The 17,852-nt window shown below is 37.1% G+C and overlaps 1 protein-coding gene across 7 annotated transcripts in view; it reads left to right on the forward strand.

The window, feature by feature from the left end:
• Nucleotides 1-17,852, forward strand: part of Bbs9 (Bardet-Biedl syndrome 9) — a 498,145-nt gene that overhangs the window by 1,089 nt on the left and 479,204 nt on the right. For 3 of the 7 annotated variants that reach the window (XM_058584438.1, XM_058584437.1, XM_046460626.2), the window contains exons 2-3: nucleotides 8,955-9,077; nucleotides 17,140-17,290. In XM_058584438.1, the coding sequence (XP_058440421.1) occupies nucleotides 8,966-9,077; nucleotides 17,140-17,290 (263 nt within the window). In that variant the 5' untranslated portion in view covers nucleotides 8,955-8,965. The remainder of the gene's footprint in view (nucleotides 1-8,954; nucleotides 9,078-17,139; nucleotides 17,291-17,852) is intronic. The other 4 variants (XM_058584439.1, XM_058584440.1, XM_058584441.1 and 1 more) reach the window with 4 other exon arrangements.

Raw genomic sequence — 17,852 nt, forward strand, 5'->3', positions numbered from 1 at the left:
AGCACCTCTTCCCAATAAAGCTCAGCAACCAGCTTCCAATTTCCTGGAGAAATTTTATAGATTTTTTTTTTGGTATCTTAGTTTTATTTTAAATGGGAAATAATTTCTCACACACACACATCTTACATGTGCACACACATAATACAATTTGGAAGATACTGAGAGGCGGAACTATGGGTCTTTTTTTTTTTAAAGATGACATGATTTATTTTGTAAACTTACATGCTGGTGAGGAGCATGGAGCAGAGCTGCTCACATGGTGGCACTAATTTGCAGTCCCACCAACAATGTATGAGTGTACCTTTCCCCCCACATCCTCAACATTAATTATTATTTTTATTCTTGATAATTGTCATTCGGCCTAGAGTGAGATGAAATCCCAATGAAGTTTTGATTTGCATTTCCCTAATTGCTAGAGATGTTGAAGATTTATTCATATATTTGTTAACAATTTGTATTTCTTATTTTGAGAAGTGTCTGTTCAGTTCCTTAACCTGTTTATTGTTTGGGTTATTGTTTTATGTTTTTTTTGCTGTTAAGTCTGAGTTTTTTGTATATTCTTGATATTAATGCCCTATCTGAGGAGCAGGTGGCAAAGATCTCCCATTCTGTAGGCTGTCTCTTCATGTGCTTGTTTCCTTTGCTGTTCAGAAGCTTTTTAATTTGATGCAATCCCACTTATTGATTTCTTTTTTTGTACTGGGGATTGAACCCAGGGGGCTGAGCCACATCCTGAGATTTTGCTAAGTTTTTTAGGGCCTTGCTGTGTTGCTGAGGCTGGCTTTGAACTTGTGACACTCCTGCCTCAGCCTCTGAAGTTGCTGGGATTGCAGGCATGTACCACCATACCCAGCCCAGTATTGATTTTTGATTTTATTTTTGAGCTTTAGGAGTCTTGTTGAGGAAGTCAGTTTCTGTGCTGACATGGTGGAGTGTTGGGCCTACATTTTCTTCTAGCAGTTGCAAAATTTCTGGTCAAATTCCTAGGTCGTTGATCTACTTTTAGTTGACTTTAGTGCAGGGTGAGAGATAGGGTTTAGATTTCATTCTTTTATATGTGGATTTCCAGGTTTCCCAGCACCATTTGTTAAAAAGGCTAACTTTTCTCCAACTTATATTTTTATAGGTGTTCCATTAATGGGACAATGGGTTGTAGTGGTTTAAGGGAGATTATATCTCAAACTATGTATTTTAAAAAGGGTTACAGAGCCAGGCTTGGTGTCCATGCTTGTAATCCTAGCGTCAGAGTCTATCTCAAAACAAAAAGTGGTGGAGGGTTGGGGTTGTGGCTCAGTGGTAGAACGCTTGCCTAGCATGCATGAGGCACTGGGTTTGATCCCCAGCACCCCATAAAAAAACTAAATAGACAAAATAAAGGTAATGTGTCCATCTACAACTAAAAAATATTTTAAAAAAATGGTAGAGATGTAGCTCAGTTGTACAGCATCCCTGAGTTCATTAACTAGTACCAAAAAAAAAAAAAAAAAAAAAGAAAAAGAAAAAACTCTGTGGAGGTAGCTAACTGGTAGAGTGCTGGCTTTGCTTGTGTGAGGCCCAGTGGTCAGTATCCCTAGTACTGAAACAATATAAACACAACATTTTCCCATATCCTGCCAAAGATTACTTTCAGGAGCTGGGGATGTATCTCAGTGGTAGACTATTTCTCATGTGCAAGGCCCTGGGTTCAGTACCCTACACCACACACACACAAAATGCTATTAGTATTTTGGGGGGTCTCATTTAAATTCTCAAAATATAAAAATATAAACAGAGCTGGGATGTATGTGGCTCAGTGGTTAAGTACCCCTGGGTTCAATCTCTAGTACATGCCCCCGAAAAAAGTTAAATCTGGAGGTTGAAAGTAGTATTTGTAATTTGGTTTTTCTCAGAACACATTACCATTACCACCATCACAGTTATTACTACTGCTATTTCTACTACATTACTAATGGCATTTATCTGATATTTATTGAGTGCTTATTATGAATTGGGCATCCACAAAAAAATTACATGTATTAGGCTATTTCATTTCTTTTCCTTTTTTTTTTTTTTATTTTGTACTTGGGATTGAACTCAGGGGCACTTGACCACTGAGCCACAACCCTAGCCCTTTTTTGTATTTTATTTAGAGACAGGGTCTCACTGAGTTGCTTAGCATCTCGCTTTTGCCGAGTCTGGCTTTGAACTTGTGATCCTCCTGCCTCAGCATCCTTCACCTGGCTTCTTTTTTTTTCTTTATTTTATGGTGCTGGGGATTTTATGCAGGGGCACTGTTTCTCAGAGCTAAATCCCCAGTTCTTTTTATTTTATTTTTGAGACTGAATCAGTCTTATTCAGTTGCTGAGGCTGACCTGGCTGCTATTTTTCTGCCTTAGCCTCCTGAGATGGTAGGAGTTTGTGGTCATGCGTGGCTTCATTTGATTTCTTTTCACTTTTTTTTTTTTTTTTTTTTGTGTGTACTGGGTATTGAATCCAGTAATGGGGCTTTCTCACTGAACCATAGCCCCAGCCCTTTTTATTTTTAAATTTGAGATGGTCTCATTAAATTGCCAGGGCAAGATTGCAATATCTTGAAGTTGTAATCCTCCTGCCTTAGCCTCTGGGATTACAGGTGTGTGCCACCCTTTCTGGATAGGCCATTTTATTTTCCCACCACTCAGAACAATTTGAAGACTAGAGGCTGAGGTACTTGCCAAAGATCATATAGCCAGAATGTGGGGTAAAGAAGTAAATCCAGGTCTGTCTGACTTTATTTCCTATGCCTTTTGAATCTTCTTCTTCTTTTATTATTATTATTATTATTTTTTTTGCAGGGATTGAGCCCAGGGACACTTAACCAATAAGTCACACCTCCAACCCTTTCTTAAATTTTGAGACAGGATCTTGCTAAATTGCTTAGGGCCTTGCTAAATTGCTGAGGCTGGCCTTAAACTTGTGATCTTCCGGCCTCAATCTCCCAAGTAGGTGGGATTATTGGCATGAGCCACCAAGCCTGGCTTTCAAGTCTTCCTGGAGACCCCAACACTGGGACCTTGTAATATTGCCTTTGAAAGCAAAATTCTCCTAACTTTACATGCATTTGTCATCTGTGCTCGAGTGGAAAACCCGATTCCTACTTTTTGAAATATGATGTGATACTAGCATAACCTGGAGAAAGCAATGTTCCAAAAATGAGAAATAGCGTCAGGGTCATAGCCTCCTAATTCTGGGATCTGCTTTCAGACCTATATATTTCTCCCACAATGTTGTTTGGGATTTTCACTGCCACTGCCATTCTTCTATTCTTCTTCCATATTGTGGGACTAGGTCAATGAGATTAAAATCATCTATCTCTTAAATGTAACCTAAATCTAAGTGAACTTGGTATGGAAAATAATATGTGTGTAAATAAATAATAAAAAGTAAAATGAAAGTGTCATGTGATAATGTGTTGAAGAGACTTTCTGGAGTTTAGGGGATAAAGTGAGTATCTCCCATTTATTATTTTAAGAACTTAGAAACTAATGTTTTATGCGTGTTTATAGGTCTGCACCTGTTAACTTCAAATTATTGTTTTCTAATAATTTTTTATTTTTGGTAGTGAGAATTGAACCCAGGGGGCACTTTTAAACCAACTCCATCCCCAGTCCTTTTTATGTTTTAATTTTGAAAGGTCTCACTGCATTGCTTAGGGCCTTGCTAAACTGCTGAGGTTGGCCTGGAAATTGTGATCTTCCTGCTTTTAATTTTTAATCTTGAGCCAGGGTCTCCCTAAATTGCTGAAGCTGGGCTTGAACTTGTGATCCTCCTGCCTTATCCCCTGAGGCCCTGGGATTACAGTTATGCATTACCATGCCTGGGTAGTATAACATTTTTAGGGGTCATTCATGTTGTAGCATATGTTAGCACTTAATTCTTTTCTTTGTTTATGATCATATGATATTATGGATATGCCACCTCTTCTTTATATATTCATCAATTGGTGGACATTTGGGTTGTTTCCACCTTTTGGTTATTATGAATAATGCTACTATAAGCATTCGTGTGTATATTTTTATATGGATATGTTCTTATTTCCCTTTAATATGTAGCTTGGAATGAAATTGCTGAATCATGTCATGATTTGTGCTGCTAAAACTCCATACTACAGATTGAGTTATTTATAAAAAATTAGAAATTTATTTTCTTGCAAGTCTGGAGGCTGGGAAGTATAAGATTGAGGCATTGGTATCTGTTAAGGATTTTTTTACCTATCACCCAACTATCTCACTTTTTGATTTTTGATTGTGCGACTATGCCCTGCACCTAGTTCCTTCTTTAAAATTCAAGACAATTAGCTAAATTAAATAAAAAATCAATTTATGCATATTTTGATTTTTTGATACTAGCTATCATAGTGGGTGAAGTGGTATATTGTAGTTAAAAATTTTTTTTTTTTTAGTTGTCAATGGACAATTTACTCAATTTATTTATATGTGATGCTGAGAAACGAACCCAGTGCCTCATACATGCTAGGCAAGCGCTCTACAACTGAGCCACAACCTCAGCCCCAGTATATTATAGTTTGGATTTGCATTTTCATGGTTAATTGTATTAAGCCTCTTTTTATATGCTTATCTCCATTTGTATATCTGATTGAAAGAAACGTCTATTCAGAACCATTGTCCTCAAACCCCCTCCTCCCTTTTTTTTTTTTGTGCTGAGGGTTGAATCCAGGGACATGCTTGGTGTGTACTCTACTATTAGGGTACATATCAGTAGCCCAGTGTTTTTTAAATTTGTTCTTCTTAGTTATTCATGACAGTAGAATGTATTTTGACATATCATACATACATGGAGTATAACTTTCCATTCTTGTGGTTGTATGAGATGTGGAGTTATGATGGTTGTATATTTACATATGAATATAGGCAAGTTATGTCTGTTTCATTCTACTGTTCCTATTCCCATCTCTTCTCCCTTCCCTGCATGCCCCCTCTGTTTAATCTGGCGGACCTCTCCTCCTCCTTCCTTCCTTGGCCTGTTGTAAGTCAGAAGCCTGTATATTAGAGAGAACATTTGGCCTTTGGTCTTTTGGGATTGGCTTATTTCATTTAGCATGATAGCCACCATTTCCATCCATTTACTGGCAAATGATATAATTCCATTCTTCTTTATGGCTGAGTAATATTCCATTGTGTATATGTACCACATTTTCTTTACCCATTCAACTATTGAAAGGCACTTAGGCACTTAGGTTGGTTCTATAGCTTAACTATTGTGAATTCAGGTGCTATGAACATCAATGTGGCTGCATCACTCTAGCATGCTTATTTATAAGTCCTCTGGGTATATGCCGAGGAGTGGGGTAATTGGGTTGAAAGGTGGTTCCATTCCAAGTTTTCTGAGAAATTTCCATGCTGTTTTCCAGAGTGGTTGCACCAATTTGCAGTCCTACCAGCAATGTATGAGTGTATCTTTTCCCCACATCCTCACCAACATTTTTGTTGCTTGTATTCTTGATAATTGCCATTCTGACTGGAGTGAGGTGAAATCTCAGTGTAGTTTTGATTTACATTTCTTTAATTGCTAGTGATGTTGAACATTTTTTCCATATATTTGTTGATTATTGTATTTCTTCTTCAGTGAAGTGTCTGTTCAGTTTCTTAGCTCATTTATTGTTTGGGTTATTTGTTTTTTTGGTGTTAAGTTTTTTGAGTTCTTTATATATATTGGAGATTAATGCTATATCTGAGGTGTAAGCGGCAAAGACTTTCTCCCATTCTTTAGGTTCTCTCTCCACATTTTTGATTGTTTCCTTTGCTCTGAAGAAGCTTTTTAGTTTGATTCCATCCCATTTATTGATTCTTGATTTTTATTTCTTGCATTTTAGGGGTCTTTTTAAGGAAGTCAGTTCCTAAGCCAACATGGTGGACATTTGGGCCTACTTTTTCTTCTCTGAGGTGTAGGGTCTCTGGTCTAATGCCTAGGTCCTTGATCCACTTAGAGTTGACTTTTGTGTACGGTGAGAGATAGGGATCTAATTTCATTTTATTACATATGGATTTCCAGTTTTCCCAGCACTATCTGTCTCTTCAATAAATATTTTCTCCAGTGCATGTCTAGTATGAGATAACTATATTTATGTGGGTTTGTCTCTCTGTCTTTTATTCTGTACCACTGGTCTTTGTTTCTGTTTTGGTGCCAATACCATGCTGTTTTTGTTACTATAGCTTTGTAATATAATTTAAGGTGTGGGTATTGTGTTGCTTCCTGCTTCTCTTTTCTTGCTAAGGACTGCTTTGGCTATTCTGGGCCTCTTGTTTTTCCAAATGAATTTCATGACTGCTTTTTCTGTTTCTATGAAGAATGTCATCCAAACCTTAATAGGAATTTCATTAAATCTGTATAACATTTTTGGGCATTATGGGCATTTTGACAATATTAATTCTGCCTATCCAAGAATATTGAGAGATCTTTACATCTTCTGTGTTCTTCAGCTGCCCACTTTTAATTATATTTTTGTCTTTTGTTATTGAGTTGTATGAGTTCTTTGTAGGTTACAAATGCAGCTTCAGTTGTCTGATATATGATTTGCAAACATTTTCACTATTCTGTGGGTGTCTTTTTTATCTTGTTGATGGGTCCTTTGAAATACAAAAGTTTTAAATTTTGATGAAGTCTACTTTTTCTTTTGTTGTTCATGCTTTCATGAATCTGTTAAATCTGTCATGAAAATTTACTTAACCATTCTTCTAAGAGTACTTTTTTTTTGTTTGTTTGTTTGGTACCTGGGATTGAACTCAGGGGCACTCAATCACTAAGCCACATACCAGGCCTGTTTTGTATTTTATTTAGAGACAGGGTCTTATTGAGTTGCTTAGTGCCTCACTTTTGCTGAGGCTGGCTTTGAACTTGTGATCTTCCTGCCTCAGCCTCCTGGGCTGCTGTGATTATAGGCATGGACTACCACGCCCAATTATTAATACTTTTTAAAAAGAGATTTTTACTCAGAGGATGTAGCTCACTGGTAGAGTGCTTGCCTAGAACAGGCAAGGACCTGGGTGTAATTCCCAATATTGAACAACAACAACAACAAAATATGTTCGGTTTAAACTACACATTAGCTTACATTTAGGCCTTTGATCTAGTTTGAGTTCCTTTTTTGTGTATTTGAGATAGAAACAGGGAGACAAGGAATGGGTCTTATTTCAAATACTAGAGACTATTGTTGTTCCTACTGAGTTTCAGTAGATTTTTTTTTTAAAATCTTTTTCAGTGCTAGGAATATAACCCAGGGCTTCACACACACTAGAAAAATGCTCTACCACTAAGTTATATCCCTAGACATAGACCTTTATTTTCTTTGAATAATGTTTTTTTGATATATGCTTTAAAAAATATATATAGTTGTTGTTTTAGTTGGATACAATACCTTTATTTTATTTATTTTTATGTGGTGCTGAGGGTCGAACCCAGCGCCTTGCACATGCTAGGTGAGCATGCTACTGCTGAACCACAACCCAGCCCCTGACATATGCTTTTATGTCTTATTTCCAGAGACTTGAAATGGTTTCTTTCCCTTTTGGTAATGAGGTTTGAACCGAGGGGCTTTATAACTAATCTATATCCCAAGTACTTTTTATTTATTTATTTATGGTTTTGGTATTGGGGTTTGAACCCAGGAATGCTGTCCTTTTTATTTTTTACTTTGAGACGGGCTATCACTAAGTTGCTGAGACTCTTGCTAAATTAATGAGGCTAGCCTTGAACTTGTGATCCTCCTGCTTCAGCTTCCTAAGTGGATTACTGATAAACCTGGTTAAATGGTTAAAATAATTTTCACGGACATTTGGTTTATGGAGTTTATCATATGCCATGCCAAAAATGGAACCTGCCAGGTGATGTGATCAAAGGCCTGAAATCGTAGGGACTCAGGTGGCTAAAGGAAGATTACAAATTCAAGTCTGGCCTGGGCAATTAAGTGATTCTGTCTCAAAATAAAAAATAAACAGGGCTAGGAATGTAGTTTAGTGTGACAGCTCCCCTGAGTTCAATCCCCAGTACAGAAAAAAAAAAAAAAAAAGGAAAAAATCCCTGATTTTGTGTTTACTTTTTTAGGAACACAGCTACTGTTTGTAAAGAAAGTTTTTTTTGCAGGTATATTTTCTTTGAAACAAAGGATTAAGTCTTGTGGATAAACAGGGATATTCAGCAACCTTAAATCATACATATTTTCTATAAGATCTCTTTCTCTCTCTTTTTTTTTCCCTAGTGCTGGGGATTAAATTCAGGTCCTTATGCTTGCTAAGCAAGTACTCTACCATTGAGCTGCATCTCTTGCCCTTTATTTTATTTTATTTTATTTTTTGGTAGCAGAGATTGAACACAGAGGTGCTTAACCACTGAGTTATGTTCCCCATCTCTTTTTATTTTTCATTTTGAGGGATCGTACTGGGTTGCTTAATCTCACTAAATTGCTGAAGTTGTCTACTATCCTCTTGCCTCAGCCTCGTAGGTCCCTCAGATTATAGGCATGTATACCATGCCTGGCTCCAGCCCTTTTTGAGGCAGGGTCTTGCTAAGTTACTTAGGCTGGCTTTGAATTTGCTATTTTCCTTCTTTAGCCTCTCAAGTTACTGGAATTACAAGTGTGCACCATTATGCTGGACTAGATTTTGAATCTTGATCATGCAAAGCACTTTTTTTTTTTTGTTGTTCTTTGTACAGTTCTTTTCTAGATTATAGAATTAGTTCAACCTGAGTGAAACATTTCTCAGCCCAGTTTACTAGTGGCATTGTAAAATACCTAATTAATGTGGATTACATTCACTTGGATTTGTAGTTTCATGTAAGTGTACCAAATACAAAAAATCAAAGTTAAATACATAAATGTTAATCTCAAAGGTATCCAAATTTAATTTGTTATGCTTTAAGTGATGATTAATTCATAGTGTGAAATAGATTTTTATTATAAACAAATGCTTTCTTTTTAGAGTGAAAGAAAATGTCTTTATTTAAAGCCCGTGATTGGTGGTCTACTGTTCTGGGGGAAAAAGAAGAATTTGATCAAGGCTGTTTGTGTTTGGCTGATGTTGATAATAGTGGAAGTGGACAAGGTAAGTAACTTGTGCCATGCTTCTTTTTTTTTTGGTGGTGGTGTGGCATTGAACCCGGGGCTTTTCTCACATTCTAGACAAGTGCTCCAGCACTGAGCTATAGCCACAGCCATCATGACTATGCATCTTTAAAATTTTTAAAACTTTAAAGACAGAAAATATAAGTGATCTTCCTTTTAATTTTTTATTATTTATTTCATTTAATTAATTAATTAATTAATTTGGGTACTGGGGATTGAACTCTGGGGCACTCGACCCTGAACCACATCCCCAGCCCCATTTTTTATTTTATTTAGCGACAGGGACTCACTGCTTAGTGCTTTGCTTTTGCTGAGGATGGCTTTGAACTCATGATCCTCCTGCCACAGTCTCCTGAGCTGCTGGGATTACAGGCTTGCACCACTATGCCTGGCTATTTATTTTATTTTATTTTTTCTTGTGGTTCTGGTGATCAAAACCCAGGACCTTTTGTATGCTAGGCAAGCATTTTACCGCTGAGCTATACCCTCAAACTTTGACTTGCCTGAGGGTTGAGCCTAGGGACACCCTACCTCAGAGCTACATTCCCAACCCTCTTTAGTTTTCATTTCAGACAGGATCTTACTAAGTTGTCAAACTGGCCTTGAGTTTACAATCCTCTTACATAAGCCTCCTGAGTCACTGGATTAGAAGCATTTGCTACTGTGCCTAGATTGGATTTGCCCCTTTAGATATATACATTATGGAACACAATTATAATCATTTATGTATGTGTGCATGTGTGGTACTAGAGATGGAACGCAGGGATGCTGAATGACTGACCTTCATTCTGGCTTCATTATCCTTTTATTATTATGTATTCTATCCTATTTTTTTTGTTTTGTTTTTATAGTTGTAGATGGACAGCATGCCTTCATTTTATTTATTAATTTTTTCATGTGGTGCTAAGGATCAAATCCAGTGCCTCACACATGCTAGGCAAGTGCTCTGCCACTGAGCTACAACCCCAGCCCATATTCTATCCTATTTTTATATTATTTGTTTCTCTTTACATATTCATATGTTTTATTATTTTTTTTTTTGAATTTTTGGGTACTGGGGATTTAACCCAGGAGCATTTTAACACTGAGCTACATCCCCAGCCCTTTGTTAATGTTTTATTTTGAGATAAGGTCTTACTGAGTTGCTTAGGGCCTGGCTAAGTTGCTGAGACTGGCTTCAAATTAACAGCCCTCTTGCCTCAGCCTCCCGATTTACTGGAATTACAGGCATGTGCCATCATGCCTGGATCTTCATGTGTTTTAAGGGGTCTTTAGAATAGTTTACTTCTGCTGAGCACATTGGCACCCACCTGTAATCCCAGTGATTTGGAAGGCTGAGGCAGGAGGATTCCAAATTCAAGGTCAGCCTGGGTAATTTAGCAAGATCCTGACTTAAAAAGGGTTGGGAATGTAGCTCATTGGTAAAGCACCCAAGTTCAATCCCCATGGTGGGGGGAAAAAACCAAAAACCAACAAAAAACAAACAAAAAGCAACAACAAAATAAAAATTCAACCCAAGTCCCCCTCTCCCCCCCTCCCCAAAATAAAAGAAAATACAGTTTAATTCTGTATTGTATGAACATTTTTTTGGTTTAAATAATTTATAGTAATGAACTTTATTTTGCAATTCAAATACTCTTTGGTCTCTTAGAAAGAAAACTTATAACCATTGTTTTGTTCAGGATATATAAATAATGTCCCCTATATTTTTCTTTCTTTCTTTTTTTTTTTTCACTGTATAAAATTACTAGGATCTGGGGAAAAAGTGAAAAGGGAGAATTATATTGGCCAAGGAGAGCGAGAGGTTTTAAACTACACTGAGCACATTCTCAATTATTTCTGAGGAAATCTGGGCCTTCCTTTTCTTTAATAGGAGATGGGATGACCTTCTATTCAGAGGATGTCCTTGGGCAGGGGTGGGGGGGTGGGGGTGGTCTCTGAAGGATAATCCTGGTTCTGCCCAACTATTAAAGTTTTTGGTTCCCCTATTATCTGACTCCACAGAAGAGTCTTGCCATAAAAATATCTACCAGAGAGAACAATTTCAAACCCACCTCTGTCCAAATATTTAGATCTCAACTAAGTTGGAAACTATACTTACTGATTTTCTTTCTTTCTTTTTTTTTTTTTTTGGTACTGGGGATTTAAGCCAGGGGCACTTTACCATTGAGCTACTTTCCTAGTTCTGTTTTATTTTTTATTTTGAGATAGGGTCTTACTAATTTCCTTAGGATCTGGCTAAGTTCATGAGGCTGGACTTGAACTTGCAAAGTTACATATTGCTCATTTCATGTATTTCTGTTCTTTCCAAGCATTGCTATAGAAAAACTATTGCATGTTTATGTCCTACATAGACAAAAACATTAATCATTATTTTTGAATCCTCCCTACTGATTTTCTGAATTACATATTGCTCATTTCATGTATTTCTGTTCTTTCCAAGCATTGCTATAGAAAAACTATTGCATGTTTATGTCCTACATAGACAAAAACATTAATCATTATTTCTGAATCCTCCCTACTGATTTTCTGAATTACATATTGCTTATTTCATGTATTTCTGTTCTGTTCCCCCCCCCCCCCCAGGGATTGAACCCAGAGGTACTTAACCATTGAGTCATATCCCCAGCTTTTAAAAATTTTTTTAATTTAATTTTTTAAAATTTTCTTTTTAGTTGTAGATGGACACAATATCTTTATTTTTATTTATTTATTTTTATGTGGTGTTGAGGATCAAACCCAGGGCCTCATGCTTGTGAAGCAAGTCCTCTACTACTGAGCTACAACCCCAGCTACCTTTTTTTGTTTTTATTTTTATTTTGAGGCAGGATCTCACTGAGTTGCTTAAGGCCTCGCTAAGTTGCTGAGGCTGGCCTTGAACTTATGATCCTCCTGCCTCAGCCTTCCAAGTCGCTGGAATTACAGGCGTGTGCCACCATGTCCAGCTTCATATATGTATTTCTATTAGAGCTTCTTCTGGAGTACCACCAGTGGGTTACCAGTATGCTGAGATATTGCTTGCCTTCAGTTTATGTCCAGCTGTGAGCAGCTTTCTATGTTTTTCCAAGCATTGCTATAGAAAAACTATTGCATGTTTATGTCTTACATAGACAAAAACATTAATCATTATTTCTCAAAGCCCGGATACCTGTGTTGTAATATCTTGAAGAGATTATTATATGTGAAGATTGCCTATTCCAGACTTACAAGACCCTATAAGACTGTATTCTCTGGAGTTGGGTGAGGTGGTGGGGCTAGGTATTTGAATTTTGAAAAGCTATAAAGTTGAGTGGTGGCACTTTGAAGTTTGAGTGTTATGATTGTTATGGAATAGAAGGTTGATGAGAGCAGTTTTGGATTTGTAGTTATACAGAATAGAGGCAGATTTTTGGAATGAACAGGGTGACAGTTGTATTTAAAGCCCTGAGAATAGGTGAAATTCCACATGGAGAGCAGTTGGAATTAAGATGTGGGAAGTGTAGGACTGTAATTTGGAGAACTCAAGCATTAAATGGGGAGTTGGGAAGAGTAGTCAGTAATTGATTCTGAGGAGGCTGGCAGAGAGTCAGATAAACCAGCTGGGCTAGTACCTAGGAGGGAAGTTTTAATGATAAGAAGCCTGGAAAGTTTCCATTCCATTTAGCAGCAAGTGGTTCATTGGTGTTGTGATGAGGGTGTCCACAATGATAATGAGATCCAGATTTGCAGTGAGAGTGGAAGGTGGGGAGACTGAGAATTTATGCTTCCTTAAAGAAATTTAGCTGTGAAGGAAAAAAGGATGATGATGATGATATGGGGAAATGTAGGGATAATGGGTAAGATAGAGGCTGTCATTGGTATAGCAGGGATCCTGAGAATGTGGATAGAGATGGTGTCTGATATGTAGATGTAAAGGTTAACCTTGAACAGGCATGAGATCTTTATTCACCATGACAGAATGCAGGAAGGTAAGAGTGAATACAGATGTAGAGAAGTTTGCGTGAATACTGATGAACTCTATAAGATCCATTTGATTTTAGTATTAGGAAGGTTGGTTAATTAAACAGGGGTCTATACTACTACTATGCCAGATTTGGGATAGTTTTCAAATTTCAAAGCCAAAAACACTTACAAGTGCAGATTTTAGTATTAGGAAGTTTGGTTAATTAAACAGGGACCTGTGTTTGATTTTGATATTGTCCTTGTTGAGGAGGTAGTTTTCTATATAGCCATTATAAATCTCTTAAGTGTATGTGTTAGGAAACCAAATAAATGGTGTATCATTTTCTAAGGAAATATGTTTCCTTTAAGCTCTCAGAAATTGAAGGAAAAAAAAGCACAGATTGGCCTTGTTCTCACATTGGATGAACTTTGATAAAAAGTTCATGTATCCCTGGGCCTTCTTAATTGGCAACAACAGTGTCTTTTGAGTTTCTAGATTTAGTACTCAGTAACTCAAAGCCAGTATTCAGCATTTATATATGCTTTTATCAAACCCAGGGCCTTGCACATGCTAGGCAAGTGCTCTACTGCTGAGCCACAACCTTAGCCCCACAATTTAATTATTTCTTATAAAAAAGGCCTTAATGGCTTTCCATTTAATACCTTCTTGTTTGTTTAATTCCTGTGCAATCCCATATTAGTTAACCATAGCTTGAATCTGTAAGTTAGATTGTTACTTGGGATCTGGTTACTATAACAGTCCTGCTAACTATTATAAAAATCGTACATAGAGCCAGGCACGGTGTTGCACACTGCAATCCCAGCAATTTGGGAGGACTGTGAGTCAAAGACAGCCTCAGCAATTTAGGGAGTCCCTAAGAAACTCAGGAAGACCCTGTCTCTAAATAAAATACAAAAAAAAAAAAAAAAAAAAAAGGGATGGGGATGTGGTTCAGTGGTTAAGTGCCCTTGAGTTCAATCCCTGGTACCAAAAAAAAAAAAAATCATACATAGAATGGGGCATAGTGATGCCCAGTAACTCAGAAGGCTGAGAAAGGATGATCACAAGTTTGAGACCAGCCTTGGCAATTTAGTAGTGAGACCTGTCTCAATGCAAAAAAAAAAAAAAAAAAGAGAGGGGGTCTGTGGATGTAGGTCAGTGGTAGAGTGCTTCTGGGTTCAGTTCCACTACCGTCCCCTCCCCCTACAAAATCATACATATACACTTTGCTTTTGAGAATTAGCTTGTTGCCATATGGACTTGATCATCTTGACCTTTTTATTTCTGAGTGTAGGTCTATAGTGAAGTCAATGCTTGGTTTTTCAGTGAGTTATAATGGGCTGAGGGAATGACAGGACCCAAAGAAGCTAAGCATGAATCATTTTTTAAACTTTTAGTAACTCCATTATAACAGTATACTCTTACTCACTCTGATTAACATCCTTACTTTTACTTTAGAAACCTGAAGAAATTTGTCAGCTCATACATTACAGTATGTACCTTCATGCCTGGCTTAATATGGAATTTTCAGTAGTCATATTAGTTGTAGAATTTACAACTATGATTGAATCAGTTCTTTTTTTTTTTTTTAAATTTTTTATTGTGGGTTGTTCAAAACATTACAAATTTCTTGACATATCATATTCCACACTTTGATTCAAGTGGGTTATGAACTCCCACCTTCACCCCATACACAGATTGCAGATTCACATCAGTTACACATCCATTGATTTACAAATTGCCATACTAGTGTCTGTTGTGCTCCGCTGCCTTTCCCATCATCCACCCTACCCCCTCCCCACCTCTCCCCTCCCCTCCCCTCCTCTCTCTCTACCCCCTCCACTGTATAACCCTGAGGGTCTCCTTCCATTACCGTGCAATTTCCCTCCCACCTCTCATCCCTGTTAAATGTTAATCTTCTTCTCCTGTTCTTCATCCCTACTCTGTTCTTAGTTACTTTCCTTATATCAAAGAAGACATTTGGCATTTGTTTTTTAGGGATTGGCTAGCTTCACTTAGCATAATCTGCTCTAATGCCATCCATTTCCCTGTAAATTCTATGATTTTGTCATTTTTTAATGCAGAGTAATACTCCATTGTGTATAAATGCCACATTTTTTTTATCCATTCGTCTATTGAAGGGCATCTAGGTTGGTTCCACAGTCTTGCTATTGTGAACTGTGCTGCTATGAACATCGATGTAGCAGTGTCCCTGTAGCATGCTCTTTTTAGGTCTTTAGGGAATAGACCAAGAAGGGGAATAGCTGGGTCAAATGGTGGCTCCATTCCCAGCTTTCCAAGAAATGTCCATACTGCTTTCCAAATTGGCTGCACCAATCTGCAGTCCCACCAGCAATGTACAAGTGTACCCTTTTCCCCACATCCTCGCCAGCACTTGTTGTTGTTTGACTTCATAATGGCTGCCAATCTTACTGGAGTGAGATGGCATCTTAGGGTGGTTTTGATTTGCATTTCTCTGACTGCTAGAGATGTTGAGCATTTTTTCATGTACTTGTTGATTGACTGTATGTCCTCCTCTGAGAAGTGTCTGTTCAGGTCCTTGGCCCATTTGTTGATTGGGTTGTTTGTTCTCTTATTGTCTAATTTTTTGAGTTCTTTGTATACTCTGGATATTAGGGCTCTATCTGAAGTGTGAGGAGTAAAGATTTGTTCCCAGGGTGTAGGCTCCCTATTTACCTCTCTTATTGTTTCTTTTGCTGAGAAAAAACTTTTTAGTTTGAGTAAGTCCCATTTGTTGATTCTAGTTATTAACTTTTGTGCTATGGGTGTCCTATTGAGGAATTTGGAGCCCGACCCCACTGAATGTAGATCGTAGCCAACTTTTTCTTCTATCAGACGGCGCGTCTCTGATTTGATATCAAGCTCCTTGATCCATTTTGAATTAACTTTTGTGCATGGCGAGAGAAAGGGATTCAGTTTCATTTTGTTGCATATGGATTTCCAGTTTTCCCAGCACCATTTGTTGAAGATGCTATCCTTCCTCCATTGCATGCTTTTAGCCCCTTTATCAAATATAAGATAGTTGTAGTTTTGTGGATTGGTTTCTGTGTCCTCTATTCTGTACCATTGGTCCACCCGCCTGTTTTGGTACCAGTACCATGCTGTTTTTGTTACTATTGCTCTGTAGTATAGTTTGAAGTCTGGTATCACTATACCGCCTGATTCACACTTCTTGCTTAGCATTGTTTTTGCTATTCTGGGTCTTTTATTTTTCCATATGAATTTCATGATTGCTTTCTCTATGTCTACAAGAAATGCCGTTGGGATTTTGATTGGCATTGCATTAAACCTATAGAGAACTTTTGGTAATATCGCCATTTTGATGATGTTAGTTCTGCCTATCCATGAACAGGGTATATTTTTCCATCTTCTAAGATCTTCTTCTATTTCTCTCTTTAGGGTTCTGTAGTTTTCATTGTATAAGTCTTTCACCTCTTTTGTTAGGTTGATTCCCAAGTATTTTATTTTTTTTGAAGATATTTTGAATGGAGTGGTTGTCCTCATTTCCATTTCAGAGGATTTGTCGCTGATATACAGGAATGCCTTTGATTTATGCGTGTTGATTTTAAATCCTGCCACTTTGCTGAATTCATTTATTAGCTCTAATAGTTTCTTTGTAGAGCCTTTTGGGTCTGCTAGATATAGAATCATATCATCTCCAAATAGTGATAATTTAATTTCTTCTTTTCCTATTTTTATGCCTTTAATTTCTTTCGTCTGTCTAATTGCTCTGGCCAGTGTTTCGAGAACTATGTTGAAGAGAAGTGGAGAGAGAGGGCATCCCTGTCTTGTTCCAGTGAATCAGTTCTTTGATTAAAGAGTTTGCTTTGATTGTTAAATTATGACTGATAACAAATCAAGGCTTAGGAAAAAATGTAATACATTAGTATACTTGAATTTTGGTGATGTAAAATGATTTTTGAAGAGCTATGTGTTATTCAAATAAATTCACTTTAAATGCATCTTCTATTGGCGCAGTGGACTTCTATATGAAGCAAGACTGATTTTATTTTCTCTTAGACGTTAGGAAGTTTATTCCCAAAGATATTTTCTAATGTTTGTTTCTGTCTACATCTTCTTTTAAAAAATCTCTCTACAGATAAAATAATTGTGGGTAGCTTTATGGGATACCTAAGAATCTTTAACCCTCATCCTGTAAAAACAGGAGATGGAGCTCAAGCTGAAGATTTGCTCCTGGAAGTCCATCTACGAGATCCCATACTTCAAGTGGAAGTAGGAAAGTTTGTTTCGTAAGTACAGCCCACTAATTCTGGTATTTTTGTCTTACTTGGAGAGCATTTCAGTTCTTTACTATGAATCTTTTGTGAATTCTTCAAAGGAGACTATATATGTATCCTTGACATTGTCATGTAGGTGTTTTTCATTTTCTGAATTTTTTTTTTTATAAAAACCTTTAAGATAGAATAATTTTGGATCTTTTTATAGGAACAAATCTAAGGTACCTGGCACATCAATGATTTAAAGGAAATGAGATGAGCTTTAAAAAAAATGACCAAATAAAGATATACTAAATTATCACTGCATGCCTGTAATCCCAGCCGTTTGGGAAGCTGAGACAAGAGCATCACAAGTTCAAAGCCAGTCTTAGCAACTTAGTGAAGCTCTGAGTAACTTAGTGAGACCTTGTTTCAAAATGATAAATTAAATAAGGGGTGAGATGTGGTTCAGTGGTTAAATGCCATTGAGTTCAATTCCTGGTACAAAAAAAATTACATATGTGTGTGTGTGTGTGTGTATAAAATCACTATATTATTCAGGTTGGCCTTGAACTTACAATCTTCATCCTCCTGA

Source organism: Marmota monax, unplaced genomic scaffold, assembly GCF_021218885.2.
Source record: "Marmota monax isolate L192 unplaced genomic scaffold, Marmota_monax_Labrador192_F-V1.1 WCK01_AAM20220418_F8-fsc00107, whole genome shotgun sequence".
Taxonomy (NCBI): Eukaryota; Metazoa; Chordata; class Mammalia; order Rodentia; family Sciuridae; genus Marmota; species Marmota monax.